Here is a 25,426-nt window from a genome sequence, read left to right as displayed (position 1 = left end):
AAGTAGGAAGCTGAAAAGACGAAAATAAGTGAGTTGGTGGGTGAAATTCAAATGAAGTACTGGAGGAATCCGTACAGAGAGACTAATGAATCGTCTAGATTTTTTCATTAAAAAAGGACATAAGAGAATTGCAAAATTCAGTTAAGGTGAAAAGGTAAAGAATCCGGGGGTTGTGTGATATTGTTAAGTAGTGAAAACAATGACTTAACGTCACACCCTGATCAAATATGATGCTCAATATGAGAAAATAAAACTATTGACGACTTGATACAAACTTTAAAGAGAACAGTGAAGTAAATTGCAAACAATGCCAGCTGAAAATACCAGCTCTTCTGTGCTGGGGGTTTACTCATCTGGTATTCTCTTCTGCCAAGAACTGTTACAAGTGAAAAGGGCTTAAGGAGTCATATCATGTATTCTAATGTTTTAGTAATGGCGTTTTGGTAACACTACCAGAACAAGCACTAGGCAGCCCGGTGCTCTCAACGTTGTTTGACAGCCGTCTGGAGGTTTTTTTTTTTTTTTTTCTGTCCACCCTGGCCATAGGACCTTACTTATTCTATGTTAATTAATGTTGGCTTATTTTATTTTCTTACTGAGTCTTTTATTTTTCTATTCTTCATTTTGTAAAGCACTAATAGCTACATTTTTTGTATGAAAATGTACTATAAATGTTGTTGTTGTCCTCCTATTCAAGATCATTTCCTCACTAGCGTTGCTCCAATTCACTATTCTAAACTTATAGCTTTGTGGCCGCCTTTCCCGCTCCCACGATTCTGTTTGTATGTCTTTGTTCAGGGGAAAGTTTACACGCAGCTTTTTAGAGCGTATTAGCCCTCAATTGAAAGGATTAAAGTCCGACAGCGCATTGCGCTCACATAAAGCGTCTCGCACGCGACTTCTATAAACCGCTCAAAGTGGTGGGGGAGGTCTACAATAATAAGGAAAGCGGTGTCGCTGGATCCTTGTATTGTCTCTCTTCCGTCCACATTTGATTTTTTAAACGACATTCTTCCGCAAATGGAGGGGTTAGTGTTGTGCGGCCAGGCACCTGAATCGCGGAATGTGTGAGTGACTCCGTCTGCACTTATACTTCTGTTCCTTTGGCAGCTTCCAGGATCGCAGCAGAGTGAGCTCCTCTTCTGCGCGCTCTGTGAATCCATCATTTGTCCAGTGATATTTATACCCTGGGACTGTGGCAACGTATAGCTGCGACGGCGGACGGGATGCGGACGAAGTTTACAGGATAAAGAGTTTCCGCCGAAATCAATTCGAGACACAACAGAAGCGCCTCCTTCACTTAGCACTTGCTAAAGGCTGAGCGTCCGCAACCTGTCGAGAATAGCGACGAACTGGGTGACGCGTCTCCTCCGCAAAAGGTGAGTGCGTGCTCGGATCGCCGTGACCGTCATCCGAAACCGTTCCGTCCTCAGGTACTGGTTTAAGATTGCGGAACACTGGATCTTGCCAGGAGACAGCGGTGTTGAGTTATAGCGCAGCGATCTTTTGATCAGGTCAAAGCGACCACCGTTTCCTTACTTCTTTCCTTCTAACACACGAGTTCAAGATCCCTAGTAAACTGAAAACATGCGCAGTGACCCGTCTCGACGTTTAATTGGTGCCAGATAAGTCTAACTGGGATGTAGTGAGACAGGACCGCTCCTCGGCCGTCCATCAAAAACAATAAGAGAATGGGATCGCCATCTTCGGTTCATCCCACTCGTGACAGCGTAGCTTTTTCGTTCAAACAGTGAAACGAGTGCAGTAGCCGCCGCCGCTGATTGCATTGTCCCGCCGTGGCGCTCCCCAGTGCGCTCTTTTCTTAAAGAACAAAAGGAGGTGCCTGCGTTTGCTTATTAAAAAAGGTACGCGATTTGAAGCACTGAAGAACCAAAGAAAACTCCTGCACAGCACAATGTAATTCATGCACCTGAACGTCACAGGTGTGTTTTAGCTACACACAACCAAGCCCAAACAGTCTGGCAGACGACGGCAGAAGCAGCCAAGATGGGAGTCGGTAGCGTGAGGACTGCAGCGGCAAATATCTCTCCAGCTGAGCGAGCCTTGGGTGAAATGGAGAGACAGGGAAGGAGATGTGCTTGGCTGCTGTGGCCCCAATGACAGCTGCAGTTTTTTTAATTCTCATTTTTAGTCTGCTTTTAAACATTTGGATTTTTCAATGGTTTTTATGAATCATTTATTGGAACATTTTGGAGCGCTGGACACTGTTTTGTTTGGATTTGTTTTTAATAAAAGCACTTGCACCTTTTCCACCATCCCTTTTCTCAGTTTGATTTGTCACCATCAGACCAGCTCATCCTCTTACATTACCGATGGTGTTGGGTTCAAGAGGCTCTCAGAAGAGAGGTGGGAGCATGGAGCAGGACCCACAACATCACAATAACCTCCATTGATTTGTGCTTTATAACCTGACACCCTAATAACTCTTTGGTAGTTTCTGCACACTGTTGTAATCAGTCCACTGTAACCCTCAGGTCCTTCTCTTAAGGGGTTATTTTAAGTTTCAGACCTCCCATTGTGTATTCATTTCATACATTTGTATTTTAACTTGGAATACTTCACATTTACTTACTTTAGAACATAATACATTTGACAAAAGATAGAAGACCATTCAGTCTATCATGCTTGCTTGTTTAGCTAACAGCTAAGTTGCCCCCATATAGATAGATAGATAGATACTTTATTAATCCCAAGGGGAAATTCCCATACTCCAGCAGCAGCATACTGATAAAAAACAATATTAAATTAAAAAGTGATTAAAATGCAGGTATAACAGACAATAACTTTGTATAATGTTAACGTTTACCCCCCGGGTGGAATTGAAGAGTCGCATAGTGTGGGGTCTCCTCAGTCTGTCAGTGGAGCAGGATGGTGACAGCAGTCTGTCTCTGAAGCTGCTCCTCTGTCTGGAGATGATCCTGTTCAGTGGATTCTCCATGATTGGCAGCAGTCTGCTCAGCGCCTGTCGATCTGCCACCGATGTCAAACTGTTCAGCTCCGTGCCTACAATAGAGCCTGCCTTCCTCACCAATTTGTCCAGGCGTGAGGCGTCCCTCTTTATTATGCTGCCTCCCCAGCACACCACCGCGTAGAAGAGGACACTCACCACAACCGTCTGATTGAACATCTGCAGCATCTTAGTGCAGATGTTGAAAGATGCCAGCCTTCTAAGGAAGTATAGATGGCTCTGTCCTTTCTTACACAGAGCATCAGTATTGGCAGTCCAGTCCAATTTATCATCCAGCTGCACTCCCAGGTATTTATAGGTCTTCACCCTCTGCACAGTCACCTCCAATGATCACGGGGTCCATGAGGGACCTGGTCCTCCTAAAGTCCACCACCAGCTCCTTGGTTTTGCTGGTGTTCAGGTGTAAGTGGTTTGAGTCGCACCATTTAACAAAGTCCTTGATTAGGTTCCTATACTGCTCCTCCTGCCCACTCTTGGTGCAGCCCACGATAGCAGTGTCGTCAGCGAACTTTTGCACGTGGCAGGACTCCGAGTTATATTGGCAGTCTGATGTATGTTGGCTGAACAGGACCGGAGAAAGTCCAGTCCCCTGCAGTGCTCCTGTGTTGCTGACCACAATGTCAGACCTGCAGTTCCCGAGACGCACATACTGAGGTCTGTCTGTAAGATAGTCCACGATCCATGCCACCAGGTATGAATCTACTCCCATCTCTGTCAGCTTGTCCCTAAGGAGCAGAGGTTGGATGGTGTTGAAGGCGCTAGAGAAGTCCAGAAACATGATTCTTACAGCACCACTGCCTCTGTCCAAGTGGGAGATGGATTAGTGTAGCATATAGATGATGGCATCTTCCGCTCCCACCTTCTCCTGGTATGCAAACTGCAGAGGGTCGAGGGTGTGGCGGACCTGTGGCCTCAGGTGGTGAAGCAGCAGCTGCTCCATGGTCTTTATCACATGTGACATCAGAGCGACAGGCCGGAAGTCATTCAGCTCACTAGGACGTGATACCTTTGGGACTGGGGTGATGCAAGATGTTTTCCAAAGCATCAGGACTCTCCCCTGTTCCAGGCTCAGGTTGAAGATGCTGTAGAAGACTCTCCAGCTCCAGCGCACAGGCCAGCAGTCGTGGTGATACTCCATCTAGACCCACTGCTTTGCTGGCACAAAGTCTCCTCAGCTCTCTGCTTACCAGGGCTGCTGTAATTGTGGGTGGGGGAAACTCTGTCCTATGCTGGTATCAGCAGAAGGATGGGTGGAGGGTGCAGTACTCTGAGGTGAGAGTGGGTTAGGGTGGTCAAACCTGTTAAAGAAGTTGTTCATCTGGTTTGCTCTCTCCACGTCTTTCTTGATGGTGGCACCCCACTTTGAGCTGCAGCCAGTGATGATCTTCATCCCATCCCACACTTCCTTCATGCCGTTATTCTGCACCTTCTGCTCCAGCTTTCTCCTGTACTGCTCCTTCGCCGCCCTGAGCTGGACTCGAGTTCCTTCTGCATGCTTGAGCTCATGCCGATCACCGCCTTTAAAAGCCCTTTTCTTCTGGTTCAAAAGGCCCTTGATGTCACTTGTAATCCATGGCTTGTTGTTAGCATAGCAGCGTACTGTTCTTACTGGAACTACAATGTCCATACAGAAGTTGATGTAGTCAGTAGTGCAGTCAACAACCTCCTCAATGTTCTCACTATGTGATCCCTGCAGGATATCCCAGTCCGTAGTCCAAAAGCAGTTTCTCAGAGCCTGCTCTGCCTCAGGGGACCACTTCCTGAATGAGCGTGTGGTTGTAGGTAGCTCCCTCACTCTTGGTTTGTAGTGAGGCTGAAGCAGAACCAGGTAATGATCTGCTTTCCCAAGCGCAGGCAGCGAGGTGGCACTGTATGCGTCTTTAACGTTTGCATACAGTAAGTCAATAGTCCTATTTCCCCGGGTGTTACAATCCACATACTGGTAGAAGGCAGGTAATGTTTTGTCCAGCATCACATGGTTAAAATCTCCAGAGATTGGCACAAGCACCTCGGAGTGCTGTGTTTGTAATTTAGTAACAGCGGAATGGATGACGTCACCCGCTATTTCCACATTCCGCCCGAGTAGGGATGTAAACAATAACAATAATGACATGTCCAAACTCTCTGGGCAAGTAATATGGACGCAGACTTCCAGCCAACAGATCGATGTCCCTGCAACAAGTGTAGATTTTGATGTTTATGTGTCCAGAGTTGCAACACCTTGTATTCACATAGAGAGCGAGCCCTCCTTTTTGCTTCCCGCAGATGCTTGCGTCTCTGTCCGCTCTAACTATGTTAAACCCGGGTAGCTCCACGTTAGCATCTGGGATGTTAGTTGTTAGCCACGTTTCACAAAAACACAGCAAACTGCATTTTTTGTAGATCCTGACCCCATTTCCTCCAGAATGAGATAGTGACTTTTATGTGCCACAAATATGCCCAAGCCTGTATGCTGTCTAAATCCCTATGTAAGAATATAGTATTCTGCATTATTTGTATTCCCACCTAGTTTGACATTTAGGTAGTTAACATAACATAACATAAATACAGTTTATTGACTGTATTCTTGTATATATAATCAAGACATTGAGCTTTTTAGGGTTCCCCCTATTTTTCTCTCTCTAGCCTTAGAACAACCCTAACCCTTTATTGGATCATTTTATATGTAGGAAACGACACAGCAATAGGAGTAAAATCATTTTATCAGTTTTCCTAATTTAGGAATCTGCTCCTATGTTCACTAGGACTAAGGAGAGGTAGGGAGCTGTCCTATCACGGTAGGAACTGCCAGAAGATTGTGTTCAGGTAGAAATCGACATGCACATACCGAGGAAAGGCAGCATGTTTTAGAAATATGAACTTGTAAAAAGTTATAGATTTGACTGAGGTGGAATAATATTTTTAACAAAATCTTATACATTACATGATCCCTCTACTTAAGCGAAGAAACTACTTTCTGTCAGCAAAAACGAAAGCATTGGTAACGTTACTTGTTCCGTGCAGCTTTACAATAACAATGATTTAGGTATGTGGCAATCAAGCATTTCTCGAATTTTTTACCAAACTTTGAACACCCTTACAATGCTTGAGGCAATACACAGATGCATACATTTGGTCCAACATTCAGTTTATTGTAAAGTAATGTTAAGGCAAGCTGCATTCTTGAAAATCTTCACGCACATAAAAGATCACTGCCCTAGGTATGGCTGAGCACACATACAAGTTTGCTCATAAGTTTAGATACCTTGGCAGAATTTATAAGATGTGTATCATACTTTAAAGAAAAGATGATTGGTCAGGCAAAAGACATTTCATTTGCTTTTAATGGAATCCAAAATAAACTATAAGGCATCACAGAACAGCACAATCATTAAACAAAACATAGTAATAAAGAAAATAGTGAGATAATCCTTATTCAAAAGTTTGCATACCCTTTGTTCTTCCTACTGTTTATTGCCCCATTTAACATTAATGATGGCATACAGTCTTTTGTGATAGTTGTGGATGAGGCCCTTGATTTCATCCGGTGGTAGAGCATCCCATTCTTCTTGGCGAGAAGCCCCCAGGTCCCATTAACTATTGGGTTGCCTTGCATGAATTGCACATTTGAGATCTGATCTGATTTGAGGACTGTTTGATTTATGTTAGGTAGATTGCCCAGAGGGGACTGGGCGGTCTCGTGGTCTGAACCCCTACAGATTTTTTTTTTTTCTCCAGTCTTTGGAGTTTTTTTTTGTTTTTTCTGTCCACCCTGGCCATCGGACCTTACTTATTCTATGTTAATTAATGTTGGCTTATGTTTATTTTTTATTGTGTCTTCTATTTTTCTATTCATTTTGTAAAGCACTTTGAGCTACATTTTTTTGTATGAATATGTGCTATATAAATAAATGTTGATTGATTGATTGATTGATCTCCCCAAAGTGGCTCAGTGATACTGAGATGAGGAGACTGTGATGGTCACTCCAGCATCTTTACTGAAAGGTCAACTTGGCCTTGTGTTTTGGATCATTGTCATGTCGGACAATCCAAGTGCATCCCATGCGCAGCTTCTGGACTGATGAATGCAAGTTGTTCTTCAATATTTTTCATTAACATGCTAATTTGTGAATTTCCCCTTAGGATTAATAAAGTATCTATCTATCTATCTATCTATCTATCTATCTATCTATCTATCTATCTATCTATCTATCTATCTATCTATCTATCTATCTATCTATCTATCTATCTATCTATCTATCTATCCATTCATCTTGCCATCAATTTTCACTAAGTTACCTGTGTCGCTGTAGCTCACAAACCCCCAGAGCATCAGATATCCACCTCCATGCTTCACAGTAAGGATGCTGTACTTTTCGTCATGGGCCTTGTTGCATCCTCTCCAAAGATAGAGTTTTATGGTTCTGACCATGAAGTTCAATTTTGATCTTATAACTCCGAAAGACTTTGTCCCAGAAGTTTTGAGTATTGTCAAGATACTGTTTGGCATATTGTAAGTGGGCTGTTTTGTGGCATTGGTACCATAAAGGCTTTTTTTTCTGGCAACTGGACCGTGAAGTCCATTTTTGTTCAAGTACCTCCTTATTGCGCATTTTGACTCAGCCACATCACTTGTTTGCAGAGCAGCCTGTTATCTCAGCTGAAGTGCCTTGAGGGATTTTCTAGGCAACTTGACAAATGATTCTGGTAGTTGTGGCTGAAATCTCAGTTGGTCTACCTGACTTTGGCTTGGTAACTACAGAACCCTTAACTTTCCACATTTTTATCAGAGTCTGAAAAATACTGACAGACATTTTCAGATATCGGGATATCTTTTCATATTGTTTTAACTGATTTTTCCAAAATCAGCAACGTTTTCTTGCAGGTCTTTTGGCAGTTCTTTTGCTTTCCCCATGGCTTGGAATCGAGCAATGTCAGAACAGCTCTGCAAATAAATTTTAATTGACTATTTATACATAGACACTGATTACAATCATAGAGGTTACAGGTGTGGACACTTTCCCTGAATCATACATAAATTGCACCTGTGTGTGTCAGCTTGTGCAATACAATACAATACAATTAATTTTTTTATAGTCCAAAATCACACAGGAAGTGCTGCAATAGGCTTTAACAGGCCCTGCCTCTTGACAGCCCCCCAGCCTTGACTCTCTAAGAAGACAAGGAAAAACTCCCAAAAAATCCTTGTACGGAAAAAATGGAAGAAACCTTGGGAAAGGCAGTTTAAAGAGAAACCCCTTTTCCAGGTGGGTTGGGCATGTAGTGGGTGTCAAAAAACAAAGGGGGGGGGGTCAATACAATACAATACAATACACAGAACAGAACAGAACAAATCCTCAACACAGTATAAAAATAAAAATTTTAGAAGTACGGAGTAGAATTTAACAGTAGTTGATATCACAGAATATGATTTGGATTTGTTTAGAGTCCTGGAGACCTCATCCATCAAACTGCCTCCCCACTTTGGCCATTCCATAGCTGAGACAGCGCTGGGCTAGCCAGTCCAATGAAAGGACCCCTCTACTGACGATTCCTGCGATCCTCCATCAGGGATGACTTACCTTAGGCAGGCAAAACAACTTGGCATGTGGGCTGTGGCACCAAGTGCCACATTTGAGTACTGAGAAGAGAAACAGAATAGGTGAGGGTTAGTAACAAATTATAACTATCCTGTTACTTATATTTTAGTGCTAATGACTAACAACAGAGGTGTAGTCTGTACAGTTAATCAGCAGCTCTAGTCAGGGTGTGCTAAACTGAAGTCGTGAGTCTTCAGCTGGGATTTAAAAGCTGAGACCGAAGGGGCATCTCTTATAGTAGCAGGCAGACCACTCCATAGTTTAGGGACCCTGTAACTAAAAGCTCGACCTCCCATTGTTATTTTATTAATCCTTGGGATCATAAACTGACCGGCATCTTGAGATTTTAATATGCGCTATGGCTTGTGTGTGTATTATTAGCCCCAACATTCAAGGGTATGTAAACTTTTGATCAGGCCCATTTGGGTGATTTCTGTTATCATTATGATTTAAAAAGGGCACACACAATTATGTGATAATACATTGCCTCATCTGAGCACACTCCCCAATTAAAAGGTAAGTTTTCTGCATGATTACTTATATTTTCCAAACAATGACCAATATTTCATAAATTCTTCCAGGGTGTGTGAACTTGAAGGTTGTAATTGTAAGGGAACTGTCAATTTTAAGTGGTATCACAGTATCAACACACAGGTGCTCATGGATGTAAGCAGTACTATAGCAGCGGACATTTTCCTTGGAAATAAACAGGGCTGGATGAATGGGTGATTGACAGCAAAATGTCGCATAGGTACACTGATCTCTGTATTTGCATTGCAGATGTTCTCCTGGTGTCTGAGTGGGTTTCCTTTCGGCCCGTGGGTGTGTGTGTGTGTGTATTCACCCTGGAACAGATTGTTGTCCTGTCCAGGGATTGTTCTTGCTTTGCACTCGATGCTTGCTGATGTGCTAAGGTGGATGACTTGAAGCGGGGCCACATAAATGTTGCTTATAGTCTTTGCACCCAGTCACGTCTCGTCACAGCACCCCATCTAAAGTAATACGTGTTTGTTTAAATGTCGTCCCCGTAATGAGAAACGGGAAGGATGTTGCGGGGAGGTAGCGACCACTGGTAACGTCAGAACTGGAGTTTTGCCAGTTACGTCCAGCTCGTTATTATTTAAATGGTAAAGAGGGACAGAAGAGAAGTGAGGAGAGAGACAGAGATTTCACCTACCAACAACTGATCGTCATTTTTCTACCTTTATTTACATTGCGCCTTTTTTCCCAGTTTGCTTCTCATTCAGCCGGATTCACTACAACACAGTCATCGCCAGAAACCCCGGAGTTGGACATTATTTTCCACCATCGCCAAGAAACCACGGTGAGATTGTTCTGAATCTATTCGGGAGAATCAAACACAATCATTTTAAACAGCCATCAGTATTTTGGACAGTTATTTACCCGGACTCATTTCAAGTTCATTAACATTTCAGTAATCATCCATTGGCATTATTTGTATTGTGTGTTTGTTACACGTATGCAGGGGCAATGGAGGTTTCATTATTGTATATGTGGTGTTTTCACTTTGCTGGTATGGTGGAGGAATATATATATAGATATATTTTATGTCTGGGATTTGTATTATTGTACTTGTCATTGTGTTCTACTTAATATATTACTGCACTTGTTTTACATATGTGATTTTGTTTGCTTGTGTTTAACCGTCAGTTGGTTTTTTTATTATTTGTCAGAGGTATAAGTAGGTTCTCCTCAGCGATTTTTCCAGGCGATGGGTCGTGGTAGTGTGGCTGCCGGCTGGGTAGTGGGTCAGCCGTTACAGACTGGTTGGATTTTGTAATTGGATTTGTTGTTTGGGCTTCTTTAGCTTTTGGGCAGTATTTGAAGCTTGCTTTTGAATTTCTGTTCATTTTGAAGCCACACTAGCACACTTTAATGAAAAGAATATTTTCAAATGAAAATAATCCCTGTCCACACTAGCATTTTCACATTTTTTATGAAAGTACAGTATTTCCTTCCACGCTAAAAGATCAATGACATAGACATTCGCCTACACGGGGCATGCCTCCATCAGGAATGCTATACATGATAGAGATTCATTTACAGATTGTGTTTATACAAGCAGTCTTATCATTCTTCAGTAACCGCAACTTCCTTTGCCAAATTGTCCTACCAAACATTGTCCAGGTCTTGCCCTAAACTGGTGATACTTGAAAAGGTGGTTATGTTGTCAGCCTTAGGATTTATTGCAAAACTGTAGCGACCTGTAAATAATTTACCTTTGGCACATATATGCAGCCAAGCAACATAACAAGAGCCACGGAAAGCAACTCTTCTGTTCCCACTATGTTGGAATTTGGATTTCTTCTGTGAAGGGTGACTGATCAGTGCACGAGACATTATCATGATCAGAATCCAGTCAGGGAAGGGCTACATAATAAGCACAAACCAAATAAGAGCACAATAAGAGTCCAAAGCTTTAACTGCTATGTCACTCAGCTTGCCTAAAATACAGAACTTAATTTTACCTAATTGTAAACACAAATCCCCACCCACAGGCATGCATGTTAGGTTTATTGTTTATTCTAAACTGAGCCAGAGCGTGTGGCAGTGAGCCTGAACTGAATCAAGTGCATTCAAGTGTGTTACAAAGTGAATTTCCTTATTTACTATGAGTCCTCCTCTGAGAACATCATGTTACGCAATCAGTGTATTATTATTATCAAGCCGAGTGTCTTGACATTCAAGTGCTGCATGTACGAAGTGCACTAAGTTGGCAGTCCAGGCGTCTATCTGCAACGAGCTGGGGTTGTGGTGATGCACGTCTTGTGTGACACTAGCACAGGTATCTTGTGTCTTAGCTTCTCAGCACTGCCAACTTTCTAATGTCTCTCCTGTACTGATTCCAACTTTGTAGAGTCATCAGCTGCTAATGGAGCTGGGCATATCTTTGCAGAGCAGACCTTCTTATCAACATCCCGTGTGAGTTTACGTGAGACCATGTGTACAGGAGATATGAGGAGCTTCTGGACTGTAGTGACATGCAGGGAAAATGGGAAAAGGTAAGAGCCATGTGACCGTTTGGCTTGAGGATCCGTTTGGAATTGAAGTGGTGGCTTGGTGGAACTCCAATATTAGCAATTTACATTGGGCTCATCATTTAGTTAACACTTGGCAGTGCTCAGTGATGTCTCTCCTTGACTTCACTCACCGCAGCCTCATGTCAACGTGGCTCGCTAGAAAAAGGTGCTTAAATGATCACACGGTTAATTCACTGGTCTTCAAAAGATATTTTTTGTTTGCTACTGGGAACTTCATAGCAGCTCATTATTAAGTTTTTTACACTGATTTTATATATGAAATCAGAATTAAGCTAGCATGTCAGGTTTTTGAAATACACATTTTGACACTTTTGAATATCAATATAATATACACTGCTCACAAAAATTAAAGGAACACTTTAAAGAAACACATTAGATACCTCAGATCTCATTATGAAGTTGGATATCTATACAAATAACGACAGGACAATGTCTTAGGAACAAAAGGATGCCAAGTCTTTTAATGGAAATAAAAGTTTTCTGCTTACAGAGGGCTCAATTGTGTAGGCACCCTAAAATCAGAGTGAAATGAAGATGTGGCAGGCTAGTCCATTTTTTCAAAAACTTAATTTCTGCTACTCAAAATGCTTTTCAGTATCTTGTGTGGCCCCCACGAGCTTGTATGCATGCTTGACAACGTCGGGGCATGCTCCTAATGAGACGACGGATGGTGTCTTGTGGCATTTCCTCCCAGATCTGTATGAGGGCATCCCTGAGCTGTTGTACAGTCTGAGGAGCAACCTGGCGGCGCCTAATGGACCGAAACATAATGTCCCACAGATGTCCTGCTAGGTTTAAGTCAGGGGATCGTGAAGGCCATTCAATTGTTTCAATTCCTTCATCCTCCAGGTACTGCCTGCATACTCTTGCCACATGAGGCCGGGCAATGTCGTGCATTAGGAGGAATCCAGGACCTACTGCACCAGCGTAGGGTCTGACAATGGGTCCAAGGATTTCATCCTGATACCTAATGGCAGTCAAGATGCCGTTGTCTAGCCTGTAGAGGTCTGTGAGTCGCTCCATGGATATGCCTCCAAGATCATCACTGACCCACCACCAAACCAGTCATGCTAAACGATGTTACAGGCAGCATAATATTCTCCACGGCTTCTCCTGACACTTTCACGTCTTTCACATATACTCAGGGTGAACCTGCTCTCATCTGTGAAAAGCACAGGACGCCAGTGGTGGACCTGCCAATTCTGATATTCTATGGCAAATGCCAATTGAGCTCCCCGGTGCTGTGCAGTGAGCACAGGACGCAGTAGACATTTGGGCCCTCAGGCAACCCTCATGAAGTCTGTTTCTGATTGTTTGGTCAGAGACATTCACACCAGTGGCCTGCTGGAGGTCATTTTGTAGGGCTCTGGCAGTGCTCATCCTGTTCCTCCTTGCCCAAAGGAGCAGATACTGGTCCTGCTGATGGGTTATGGACCTTCTATGGCCTCTCCAGCTCTCCTAGAGTAACTGCTTGTCTCCTAGAATCTCCTCCATGCCCTTGAGACTGTGCAGGGAGACACAGCAAACCTTCTGGCAATGACACGTATTGATGTGCCATCCTGGAGAAGTTGGACTACCTGTGCAACCTCTGTAGGGTCCAGGTATCGCCTCATGCTACCAGTAGTGACACTGACTGTAGCCAAATGCAAAACTAGTGAAGAAACAGTCAGAAAAGATGAGGAGGGAAAAATGTCAGTGGCCTCCACCTGTTAAACCATTCCTGTTTTGGGGGTCATCTCATTGTTGCCCCTCTAGTGCATCTGTTGTTAATTTCATTAACACCACAGCAGCTGAAACTGATTAACAACCCCCTCTGCTACTTAACTGACCAAATTAATATCCCAGAAGTTTCATTGACTTGATGCTATACTCTGATTAAAAAGTGTTCCTTTAATTCTTTTGAGCAGTATATCTATACAATATCTGGAGTTTGGACTATGTCCCACCAAAATGGTTTTGATGTGCTTATTCTGAAAACAAACCAGAAAACAATACCAGAGACACATTAAAGCATATGTAATGTCAATTTACCTCAATATAAAAGTGAGGCCAGCGTGCCCAAAAATGTCTGAGGCACTCGCTTTTGCACTTGTACTGCACATTCGATTCTCTTTGTAAGAACCAACAGTAGTCACCCATCATGCTCAGAGTGAATTTTCCCACAATATCAGTTTTCCATTACCTTTATATCTTGATGAAATCTTTCCCTATACTCATCGCTGACATCGCCCAGATTCGGTGGAAAAAAGTCGAGATGAGAATGTAAAAAATGCATCTTCAGTGACATTCTGGCTCCCATAAGCTGATACACTTCAGCAGGTTCTCCACCAGCTCAGCATTATTCTCTGCTCTGTGACTGCCAAGAAAATTCTGGACAACCCGCACAAATGCTTCCCATGCTGCTGATTCAGTGGGCATCAGTTTCCTTTTGAACTCATCGTCAAGCAACAGTTCATAGAAAATCAGGAACAACAAAAACACCTTCCTTAATTTTGGCTTCACTTTTCTCGAGACAAAACTTATTTCTTAAATGCTGAAAATCATCACCGTTTCTGTCTATCGCCTTGACAAAATTTTTAACAATAAAATAACCTCTACCTACTGCACTGTTATGTCTGAGTTGTGTCATTATCCTTTAGAGTCATATAAGACCTGGTTATCAGTAACAAATATATTTTCTGCTAATTAAAAATTAATAATTTTTAAATAAAATTAATAATGACAAGGTAAACAACTCACAGTTGTTAGTAACATATGGCAAATTCTTTTGTCTCAATGGCATCCCTAGTGGAATTACTGGTATTTATAAAAATGGTTATCTGCCTTTACTTTCCAGTCACCCTAGTTGTCCAAGACCTGGAACATCAGAACTAAAAAACGGGACGTGTTGCTGGATGAAAACGGTTTTCATATTTGGAGTCAGCAAGTAAAACCTGTTAAAGTAAAGGTGAAAAACTCCCAGTAGCAAAATGCTTGTTGACCAGTGTATTGATTAGTTTTACCTAGCAATTAATTAAAACAATTGATAAAACACCCACCTAATGGAAGCCAAAGTAATGTAGGTTGAGTGAGGGATCTCTGGGATGATGGAAATATGAAAAGGTCTGTGTTTTTTAAGAAGAAGGCTTATAAACAGACCAAATTCTACATTAAGCACTTTTACTTTCTCTGTTATGATTTGAACGTGGCCATAAACTTACTTTCAACAAATGCCTCAAACACACTTGTTGCAATAAAGAAAATAGTACAATTTATTGCATAGATATAGAAGATGGATATATGCAAGTATATGTATAGATATACAGTATGTGTGTGTGTGAGATATATATATATATATATATATATATATATATATATATATACTAGCAAAATACCCGCGCTTCAGCAGTGGAAGTAGTGTGTTAAAGAAGTAATGAAAAGAAAAGGAAACATTTTAATAATAACGTAACATGATTGACAATGTAATTGTGTTGTCATTGTCATGAGTGTTGCTGGCATATATATATATATATATATATATATATATATACATATACATACACATACAAATATATACATATATATATACACATATATATATACACACACACACATATATACATATACATATCTACATATATACTGTATATACACATATATATATATATATACAAATCTACATATATATATTAGGGTGGGACTCGATTAAAAATTAATCTAATTAATTAGAGGCTGTGTAATAATTAATCTTGATTAATCATATGTAATCACACATGAAAATTTGTCCCAAATCGCAAATGTTTTTTAATTTAAAAGGGTTTTAGTGGGCGACAGAATCAAATAATAGACATGGACATGAATATTGTAAACTGAAGCTGTTTTAATTTCTGAAAAAAAGCCTTTAAACTGCATTTGAATTCAAAACAGAAACAAAAATATCATCCCTGGTTAAAATTGGGCAGACTTAAAAATAAAGTGGTAGTTTAAGTACTTTAAGTAGATTTTCAGAATAGTATTGTCTTTAAATAATAATAACCAAAATTTCAACATAAAGTACAGTTTTTCTTCTTAAAAATAAGGCAGAAACATAAAAGGTAATTTGACCAGCTTCACCTTTAAACTCTGAGTAACCTTAGCCAAAATTATTTTGTACATTAGGCTAAAACAGTGTGATCATTGAACATTTTGTAATTAGATGTAATTAGAATTACTAACGGTCACGGAAGTCCAATGATCCCCAGTAAGAGCCACAAAGTCCGCTTTCTGTAATGCATCCAGTTTTGCTTGCTTTTCAGTGTGCACAAAACCATGCTTTTATCAAGGCTTCCGTCGGGTAGTTTTTTGAAATGAAATTTTCCTCCGATCAGTCGTAGGAACACGCTTTCTTCCAACTCTAACGTTTTTGTAGCTCTGATGTGTGCATCAATGTAATCGGTGTACCAGGTAATCATGCATTGCCAGAAGTTCCCCTTTGCTTGGAATGCAAAGTGTGATTAAATGCGTTATTTTTTTAACGCGTTATGGAGTACATGCATCAAAGCTTCTCAGCTGTGCTTGTACTAAGAAAAGGGAACATTTTAAAAATAACGTAACATGATTGTGAATGTAATAGTTTTGTGACCGTTATGAGTGTTGCTGTCATCAAGGATATGATTATAATTTCTTTCAATCAGGTTTGTATTTGGACAGTTTGCACAAAACCACGCTTTTATCAAGGCTTCCGTCGGGTAGTCTTTTGAAATGAAATTTGCCTCTGATCAGTCTTAGGAACGCGCTTTGTATCCATTATTCATAAAGCTTCAATTGGTGATCTGTCTTTCTGCATTAACCGCATATTTTTTCATACGTCTCAAACCAAGGGGATGGAGGGTAAAATGAATCAGGAAGCGCGCGTACATACTCAGTGCACCCCCCCTCCAGAATCAAACCTTGGACATCAGCGATAGAGGTGAAGCCTCTACCATTGCGCCACGGCATGTGGTTTGTCTATTTGAAAGTATGTAGATCGGGGTATATATATACATATATATATATATATATATATATATATATATATATATATATATATATATACCCGTGCTTCGCAGCGGAGAAGTAGTGTGTTAAAGAAGTTATGAAAAAGAAAAGGGAACATTTTAAAAATAACATAACATGACTGTCAATATACAGTATTTGTTTTGTGAGTGTTACTGAGTGTTGCTGTCATCAAGGATTTGATTATCATTATTTCTTTCAATCAGGTTCGTATTTGTAGGATGTGTTGTGTTCAAGTTACATTCCGTGTTTGTCAATCGTTGTAAAGATGACAGGTTTCTTTCATCGATTCGTTTCTTACTGCATCAATAAACAGCTCGTCTTCCTCTTTATCTGAGACCTGACACACTGCATGCACGGTTTTTTTTTTACACTGTCTACCTTTAGCGGGACATTGACTTTTTCCACCATGTGCTTTGTTTCCACAGTAGCTGCACTTATGAATATGCTTGTATGTATCACACACTTCATATTTTTTTGCTGCCTTCTCAATTGTGTAATTCGGTTTTTGTTCAGCACTCTTTGGAACTGTTGCTTTTTATATATATGCAGAGAGACAGAGAATAACAAACAACACAACACATAAGTTCTCAAAAGCTTAGTTGAACGTATTTTTACTATAGATAAGGCACTTAACTTATGAATTCTGATTGCTGGATTCTTGTGCTTAAGATCAATAGGTGTTTACCTTGTTATCAAGCTTTTGTTGCCTGCACTGTTGTGTTGATTTACTCAGAGCTAGTCTAAACTGGATTACTTTTCCACACATAGGGTTTCTGTGTGTATGAGATACTGCTGTGCACTTTCCTACTGGATTAAGGAAAAATCTCATAACAACCAGAACTTCTCTTTCACAAGGTTATTACATTTCAATTACAGTGATACCAATACTGTAATACATTAGTTGCCTTTTTCCTAACTACTAAGTTACAATTAATAGTATTTAGAATCAAAGAAGGTGTAATTAAGGTTCTAGTAATGGTGATGCTTCATCCCTTTTCTGGTCACCTTTCATTATTTGTTTTAATCCCATTTACTGGTTGCAAGCAATCCTTCAGTTTTCTCTTTCGTGGCTTTTACACACAGTGTTCCTGGTTGCTAGCAACATTACGCCAGCTGGTTGAGCTTATGATCAGTTTTTAGCAAAGGCAACACATGGCTCTTACATACTGTCTTCCTCTGCTCTGAAATTTGTATCTTGGGAAAGTTTGGACTCTTTTACAGAGGGTCATCCATTTTTCCAGTTCAGCACCAGTCACCCTTTGACGCAGAAGGGATTGCTCTACCCTTTGTTATGGCCACACCGTATAAGCACTGGCTCTCTGCTGTTGTTCAGACGTTGCGGCCATGCTGATCACACATTTGGGGTTTGTTAGGGTTTTTTAAAAGGAAAGAGCAGACATCTTACCATTGGTTTCTAAGGCACAAATAATCACATCCTTTTTGGTTAACCATTGGAGCGAAGTGTTGTCCATTACGGTTGCCACTCATTAAATTTATTGCTCTTTGTTCTAACATGGATGTTCAGATGGTGCTTTGAAGAGCTGTCTCTGAGTGTTACTTGGTCTGCAATCAGTAATCTTATTACATAAGGCACAGAGGCTGCATTCCAAACTGGGACTCCGCCATGGAAACAGACTTTTTAGGTAACATTAAGAGTGTCTGGGCCTGGCATTTTAATCCATGCAAGTGTGTTCAGACAGATCAGTATGGATAATGCCAGTCTGTTCTTCACCTCCAAGCTTTTGAATATGAGCATTATGCTTTAAATCCACACTCCTCTGTTGTCTTTCTCAGCAGAGTGTGACCTGTCCTGTCTGTCTTCCCTGTGTCCCTGTGCATCTCCACACTGTGGTCTCGCTTGGCAGCAAGACATCTGACTATTGGAAGTAAAAAAGATATCCTTGTGTGCACGCAGGTGAGTCTTTAATGTGAGAGTGTTGACCTCCACACAATTTTTGGTTTTTATTTAAGACAGCTACTGAAGCACTTTACCAGACTAAAGAGCCAGAGCAACAAAATCAAGCTGATAATAATGATCTAATATTTGACATAGTGCATTTAATAAGTTGCCTTATTATAGTGTCAAAGGGCCGGACAGTGCTAGGAGTCCTGGCACCTCATGTAGGCCTTTCCCAGGTGGGCATGGGGTACTGTGAAGCTCCCAGCAGCTTGATATTACAGACTGCAGTTTAGCTGAGTCATATATGGACAGAGCTGTGTGCCATCAGCACTGACTGAGGTCCTTACCTTTATATCTTTTTCAATTTCCATGAGTAGTTCACATCAATAACTTGGTCCAAATGCTGAAACCAGGGGAAAGCAGACACAGTAGGGCAGCAGTGCTACAGATCATACACATAAAAGGGACTAGCTGCCACCTTAGAAAAGCAAAAAGTGTCATTTATGGACAATGTCAAAATAAATGTACAATTAATTAAAGATTAAGACCAACCACACACAAAATGGTGGTTTGGAGGTGATTTGCCTTTCTAGTGTAAAGCAGTGGTTGCAACAGAAAATATTCAGAGTGGGTACTGAATGGCCATTTGTCCACTGTGTGGCATGCCTGTTGGAGTGCTCATGCCTACTGTGAGACTAACAATAGTTGCCAGTTTCTTGGAGTTATGGTAGTGTACAGTGCTGTAAGAACGAGTATTTGCCCCCTATCCGGGGATCCTGTATTTTTGCATATTTGTCACACTGAATGCTTTCAGATCTTTCATATTAGAGAAAATAAACCTGAGTGAACATATAGTGAATTCAGAAACTATTGAGACCACTTCACTTTACCGTGTTGTAGTTTTAACTTTAAATGGATACACATGCCATTTTTGCCCATCAATCTACCCTCAATAACTGATAATGACAAAATGAAAGCATGTGTTCAAAAAGATTTGCACTTTTATTAAAAATCAAAACCTGAAATCTCTCATTTATAAAAGTGGTCTGTCCCAGAATTTGTTTTTTTAGAAGCTTCTTTAGCAGCAATTCCAGCCTTGAGTCTTCTTGGTAAGTCCCTACAAGCTTGGCCCATCTGGATGGCCCATCTGGATTTCTTGCAGGTCCCCTCAAGCTCCAGTAGATTGGATGGGAAATGTCTGTAAACCGCCATGTTGAGGTCTCTCCCTGCATGTTCTATGGAGGTTATATCTGAGCTTTGGATGGGCCACCCAAAGACACTCAGAGACTTGACCTGAAGCCTCTCCACAGTTGTCTTAGCTGTGTGCCTCGGGTCATTGTTGTGGCAAAAATTTAACAGTCTGAGATGATGTGCACTCTGAAGCAGGTTTTCTTCAAGGACCTCTCTGTATTTGGCTGTAGCCACCCTTCCATCAATTCTGAGCAGTGTCCCTGTCCCCTGCACCCCCATAGTATTATGCTGCCATCACCATAGACAGATTGGGAGACCATAGGGGGGTCATGAAGTCGCTGGAAAGGGGTGTGTGGTGCTCCCGATATCTATGTAAAAGGACAAAATTCTTTAGAGTCCTGGTGCTTCCAGTCTGGCTATATGGTTGCGAGACATGGACGGTATCCAGTGACCTGAGACAAAGACTGGACACCTTTGGTACTGTGTCTTTCCAGAAATTCCTTGGGTACCGTTGGTTTGATTTTGAGTCCCAAATGAGGCACATTACCTGCATTGTGAGGGAGCGTCAGTTACTGCACCACAGCCATGTGGCTCATTTCCTCGAGGTGATCCGGCTCGTAAGATCCTTATTGTTGGGAACCCGAGTGGCTGGTCCAGGCCAAGGGGTCGCCCATGTAACACCTGGCTATGGCAGATAGAGGGTCATTTCTGGAAGGTGGGACTGGACCGTGTGTCTGCCTGAGGGATTGCAAACCAGGATCCCGAGTTGTTTCGTCGTGTAGTGGGTGCGGCACCGCACTGTACCAGTGCATGCTCTCCAGCTTGACTTGACTTGACCACTTTCACCATACAGATGGTATTAGGCAGGTGATGAGCAGAGCCTGACTACTGCTTTGCATATTTGACTCAAAGAATGGCCTCAGACTTTTAAACAGTGCAAGGTGTCTGACAACTTTCTGAATCCACTCTAGTAAATGGATTTATTTTATATAGCATTCTTGGGTGAAAGCACTTTATCAGATATACAAACAGCAGAACATTTGATTGATATGTTTGAAATCAAGATTGATAGATCCATTCACTCATTTTCTACATCTGCAGACTCAGACCCAAGGTACAAATCAAACCTGGGTGGCATGCCAGTCCATTGCAGGGCACATTGTTGTACGCTGTGACGGTTCAGAGGCAACAGTTAAGAAACCTTCCCATCTTAGAGATGTGAAAGGAAAACAAGAGTGCCCAAAGAATATCCCACACAGGTGTAGGGAGAGCATGTCAACATCACACAGATGTCATCCAGGCCAGATTTGAACCTGGGCTCTCAAAACTGTGAGGGAGCAGCATTCACCACTATACCACTTATGTTGTGTATCGTGCCTTGAAATCCATCAAAAAATAAATGAAAAGGGTTGACATTAAAGATGGTAAATGAATAAAAAGCACTAAATGACCCAAAGATGGATTGCATGAAAGTTGCTTTGGATCTTTGAAAAAGTCATCAGCCCCCAAGCCTTTTATCACAACTTTGTCTTCAAGGTTCTTTTGTCTTCAAAAGAGATGTAGGGGTGGTGGGCATTGAGAGAAGAGAATACACCAAATGGAGATCACCAACATACTGGGGCTGTCAGTCAGGTGAGACATAGCACTGAGCAGAGGGGCCCGAGATTGAAGGCTTTTGAAGTGTCGTCATTTGGATTTTTCTGTTTGAGCTGAATGTTGACAGATTCCCTATTTCTCCCTTTGTATTTGCTTTGATATTCACTATTTCATAAATCGGCTGGAAACATTCTTACATGAGTAAAGTATACAATCTGAGAGAATCAAGTGCGTAAAAGAATTTGTAAGCCTGAGAATCTGAACCTTTTGTAAGGGACTGTATAAAAGAAGACTTATGAGCAACTGTAAACTGGCTGCTGTGTGGGTGGGAATGAGTGCACGTCTCCTTGGTGGCTGCTCACGTTTTGACAACCTCTACCAGAATCAATCCCAACTCCAGATGACCTTAACCTGTAGAGGCTGGTTTAGGGGACAGGTGGGAGGCAAGACTGTGTCTGTATCCCATGCCTGTGCAGGTGGCCTTGTGGGCTTTCAGTCACAGGCTACATGGTGGTGTTTCATTTGTTCATGGAATTGGTACCTCCTCCTGGATGTGTTTGCTCATGTGCTGGGTAAGCTGAAAGATGAATTGACTAAGAAATATATATTTTTTTTATTTTGATTTGATACACTTTGTTAAGAGGTAACGCTGCTGCCTCGCAGTTAGGAGGCCCGGGTTCGCCTCCCGGGTCCTCCCTGCGTGGAGTTTGCATGTTCTCCCCGTGTCTACGAGGGTTTCCCCCGGGTGCTCCGGTTTCCTCCCACAGTCCAAAGACATGCAGGTTAGGTGCACTGCCAATCCTAAATTGTCCCTAGTGTGTGTGTGGGCTGGCACCCTCCTGGGGTTTGTTCCTGTGTTGGCTGGGATTGGCTCCAGCCAACCCATGTGACCCTGTGTTAGGATATAGTGGTTTGGATAATGACTGACTGACACTTTGTTAATCCTTGAAGGGAAATTGTCTTTTTGCATGACCTTTGGGTGATGAGATGGCCAGGCAGCTTGTTTAACAAAATTAAACAAAATTAAAAGATGCCAATGCATATACAGACCGACTACTTTATATCTTTCCCTGTGGGATTCCACAAACTTTCACACAATGCTGAGTCCAGCTGCCTGGTCAGTATAGCACGTTTTGGGGGTGCTTCTTTTTTTTGAACATTGCGGAAATCCATACTGGTACGTGCAAAATGTGGGCAGTGGGTGAGCAGGCTCTGTCCATGGCATTACTATGTAGCCCTTCAGCCAGACACGAGAAGCCTCTGGGGTGGCAGTGTCACAGATCAGGATTCTCACTAGCTATGGCTTCTCTTTCAGACCTATAGTTATGAGCCCCAGGAGCTGCCCACAGGTGATGCACAGGAGGAGCTATGCAGATGGAGGCTACGGATGGGTTGTGGTGGCCTCATGCTTTACAGTGACGGGCCTCACAGCAGCTATGATCAAGTCTTTTGGGATTTTCTTCATCAACTTCCAGGATTACTTCAATGAGCTGGCCACCAGTATCTCTTGGGTCAGCTCTATTTGTGTAGCTGTCTTTCACTTGGCAAGTAAGTAGGTCCTCCCTGCACCTGTGTGCCACCTCATTATGAACTGCTAACTCTTGTTGCTCTTCTATAACAGGCCCCATTGCCAGTGCATTGAGCAGCTGCCTCTCCCACAGGGCTGTCATCATGCTGGGCGGTTTACTGGTCATGCTGGGAGCTTCATTGGGATCTTTGGCATGGAGCCTTCTGTGGATGTATGCCACCACTGGGGTGGTACTGGGTAAGCCATTCTGCTTGTTTGAGGTCAAAAGCCACTAACCGTTAAGACCCAGGCAGACCAACATGGTAGTTTCCTAAAAGTGTGACACTGCCTAGGTGGGAGGAGTTGGTAGTGCAAGTCACCTGTCGATGTGGTGGTTGAGCTGCAGTGAATGTCCTCGGGTGCTGTGGCTCTGGCCTGACCCGCCACTCTGAGCTCTGTCCACCATTCTATTCACTAGCTCTTTGGTTGCTGTTTGCAGGTCTTGGCATCTCCCTGGCATGGGTCCCAGCACAGAGCATGGTAAACCAGTATTTCAGCGAGCGGAGGGCTCTGGCTAATGCCCTGGCCAGCAGTGGCGAGTGTGTGTTCATCTTCAGCCTCACTCCAGTATTCCAATGGTTCCTTACTGTCATGAGCTGGCGGGGTGCCATGCTCATCATTGCTGGCATCCAGCTGAATGTGTGTGTGTGTGGCGCCCTCATGAGGCCCTATAAACGTGTGGACTCCAGAGCTGGCACTAAAGGCCCTCTCCTTGACCTGTCTCTTCTTCGGCTGCCAGAGTTCATCTGTACTGCCATGTTTGGGCTGTTTACAGTCTTAGCTTTCTTTGTGCCCTCCATCTACCTGATTCCATTTGCCCAGAGTAATGGAGTGGATCAGCTGAGTGCCACATTCCTTGTGTGTTACTGGGCCATTACGGATTTTACTGGGCGCCTTAGCTGTGGCTGGTTGGCAAACTTGGCATTGGTCAAGAATATCCATCTGCTGGCGGTGATGGTGGCTATACTGACTGTGGGTTTGCTTCTCATGCCCTCTGCCACCAGCTATACACCCATGGTGGCTCTCAGCTGCTTCTGTGGCTTCTTCTTTGGAGCCATGATGTCTCTCCTCATCACCGTCCTCATTGATGTCGTTGGAGTCTCTAAAGTAGACAGCGCTCTTGGCATCTCCATGTTGCTCAGGGGATTTGGGTGCCTGTGTGGGCCACCACTTTCTGGTAAGTGTGAGCAGACAGGGGTGGCATAACATTGTTAAACTGCTTAACCCAATTGGTTTGTGCCCATAGGTCTCTTGGTGGACTCCACAACAGACTTTGGCAGCAGCTTCTATCTGACTGGAGGTACCCTCTTTATCTCTTTGGTGTTTCTGCTGTTGGCTGATTTTTTCATGAAGAGGAATCATAAGAAATCATCAGAGAGAACATCACCGACAGAGAACTAGATGTGAGGGCTAGTGGACTCTGGATATATAAGAAGTGCATGGGAGAGGCGCTATATAAATACATTTTATTATTATTAAGAAGTGCAGGGATGACTCAGAGTGAGTAAATGTAAAGCCCAGTTCCACTTGAAGAACTCGTCATCAGGTGTTCAGGTTAAAGATGTGTTGCCGGTGAGAGGTGCAGTTGTATTTTTCCCAGCAGGATACAGTCTCGATCTTCTTGGTAACATTCAGTAGAAATACATTGTGACTGTTTGTGCTTCCACCACCATCTTTTTTCAGATAGCTCTACCTAGGTCATGTGCTGCCCTCTTGTGGGGACAAGCTGCCACTGCACTTCACAGACGTGTAACCTAATATTATTTCACTTGTGTCTGTCTATGCTCAATATAAACAATGGTTGCCACAACTATTATATCCCTCCACAACAATAGCAAGGAATCTGTGTTCCTGGCAGGGTTTTGGTCTTAGGCTTATCGTCAGTTCTTCAATGTGACCAATTATCGACTTTGGTATTTGACTGTTTATTCGGTGCATACTTTGTTACTGACCGAAACCGCATTATGACACTACCATTTTACACCTCCTCTTTCTCTCACTTCAACGTAAGCCTCCCGATAAAATGAAAAGACACATACAGCCCACCTGCGACCAGCAGAAATGGTCTCACTGGCCTACATACTCAGACCAACGCACAGAATCAGAAACATCGACATCACGCCAGACCAACCAGCACAGGCAAGATGCCTTAGAACAGGGGTCACCAGCTCTGGTCTTGGAGGACCACCGTGACTGCAGGTTTTCATTCTAACCCTTTTCTTAATGAGTGATCTGTTTTTGCTGCTAATTAACGTCTTTTGAACTAATTTTAATTGACTTGTTCTTGAAGACTCAGACCCCTTAATTGTCTCTGAGAAAGATACAAAATGAGCCAAAACAACTTGTGTCCATCATACAATATCTAAAAATAAAGAAAGATGAAGGTCTCAGGAATGTTGATCTCTGTCCCCATAACATTGTAAGAGTGCTCTTAGAAAAGAGAAAATCAACAATTTCGGAAATGTCTGCTAATGCACCACAAGAGCAGCAACAAGCCACGAAATTAAAGAACGAGTTTAATTAATG

The 25,426-nt window shown here is 42.3% G+C and overlaps 1 protein-coding gene across 8 annotated transcripts; it reads left to right on the top strand.

The window, feature by feature from the left end:
* The first annotated feature begins 655 nt into the window (after positions 1-655).
* On the top strand, positions 656-25,104 carry LOC120514625 (monocarboxylate transporter 7-like). 8 transcript variants are annotated; one of them, XM_039735116.1, is made up of 7 exons: positions 660-1,379; positions 11,447-11,591; positions 18,441-18,561; positions 22,649-22,881; positions 22,955-23,098; positions 23,340-24,077; positions 24,147-25,104. In XM_039735116.1, the coding sequence occupies exons 4-7, from the start codon at positions 22,659-22,661 to the stop codon at positions 24,299-24,301; spliced, it is 1,260 nt and encodes a 419-aa protein (XP_039591050.1). In that variant the 5' UTR covers positions 660-1,379; positions 11,447-11,591; positions 18,441-18,561; positions 22,649-22,658; the 3' UTR covers positions 24,302-25,104. The 8 variants fall into 8 exon arrangements, with proteins under 8 accessions (XP_039591049.1, XP_039591048.1, XP_039591054.1 ...); XM_039735115.1 differs by lacking the exon at positions 18,441-18,561 and having other exon boundaries at positions 656-1,379; positions 11,486-11,591; XM_039735114.1 differs by lacking the exon at positions 18,441-18,561 and having other exon boundaries at positions 657-1,379.
* The last annotated feature ends 322 nt before the right edge of the window (positions 25,105-25,426 follow it).

The sequence above is a fragment of the Polypterus senegalus genome, chromosome 14, assembly GCF_016835505.1.
Source record: "Polypterus senegalus isolate Bchr_013 chromosome 14, ASM1683550v1, whole genome shotgun sequence".
Taxonomy (NCBI): domain Eukaryota; kingdom Metazoa; phylum Chordata; class Cladistia; order Polypteriformes; family Polypteridae; genus Polypterus; species Polypterus senegalus.
Note: the sequence above shows the minus strand (reverse complement) of the source record. Positions and strands in the feature narration are given on the sequence as shown.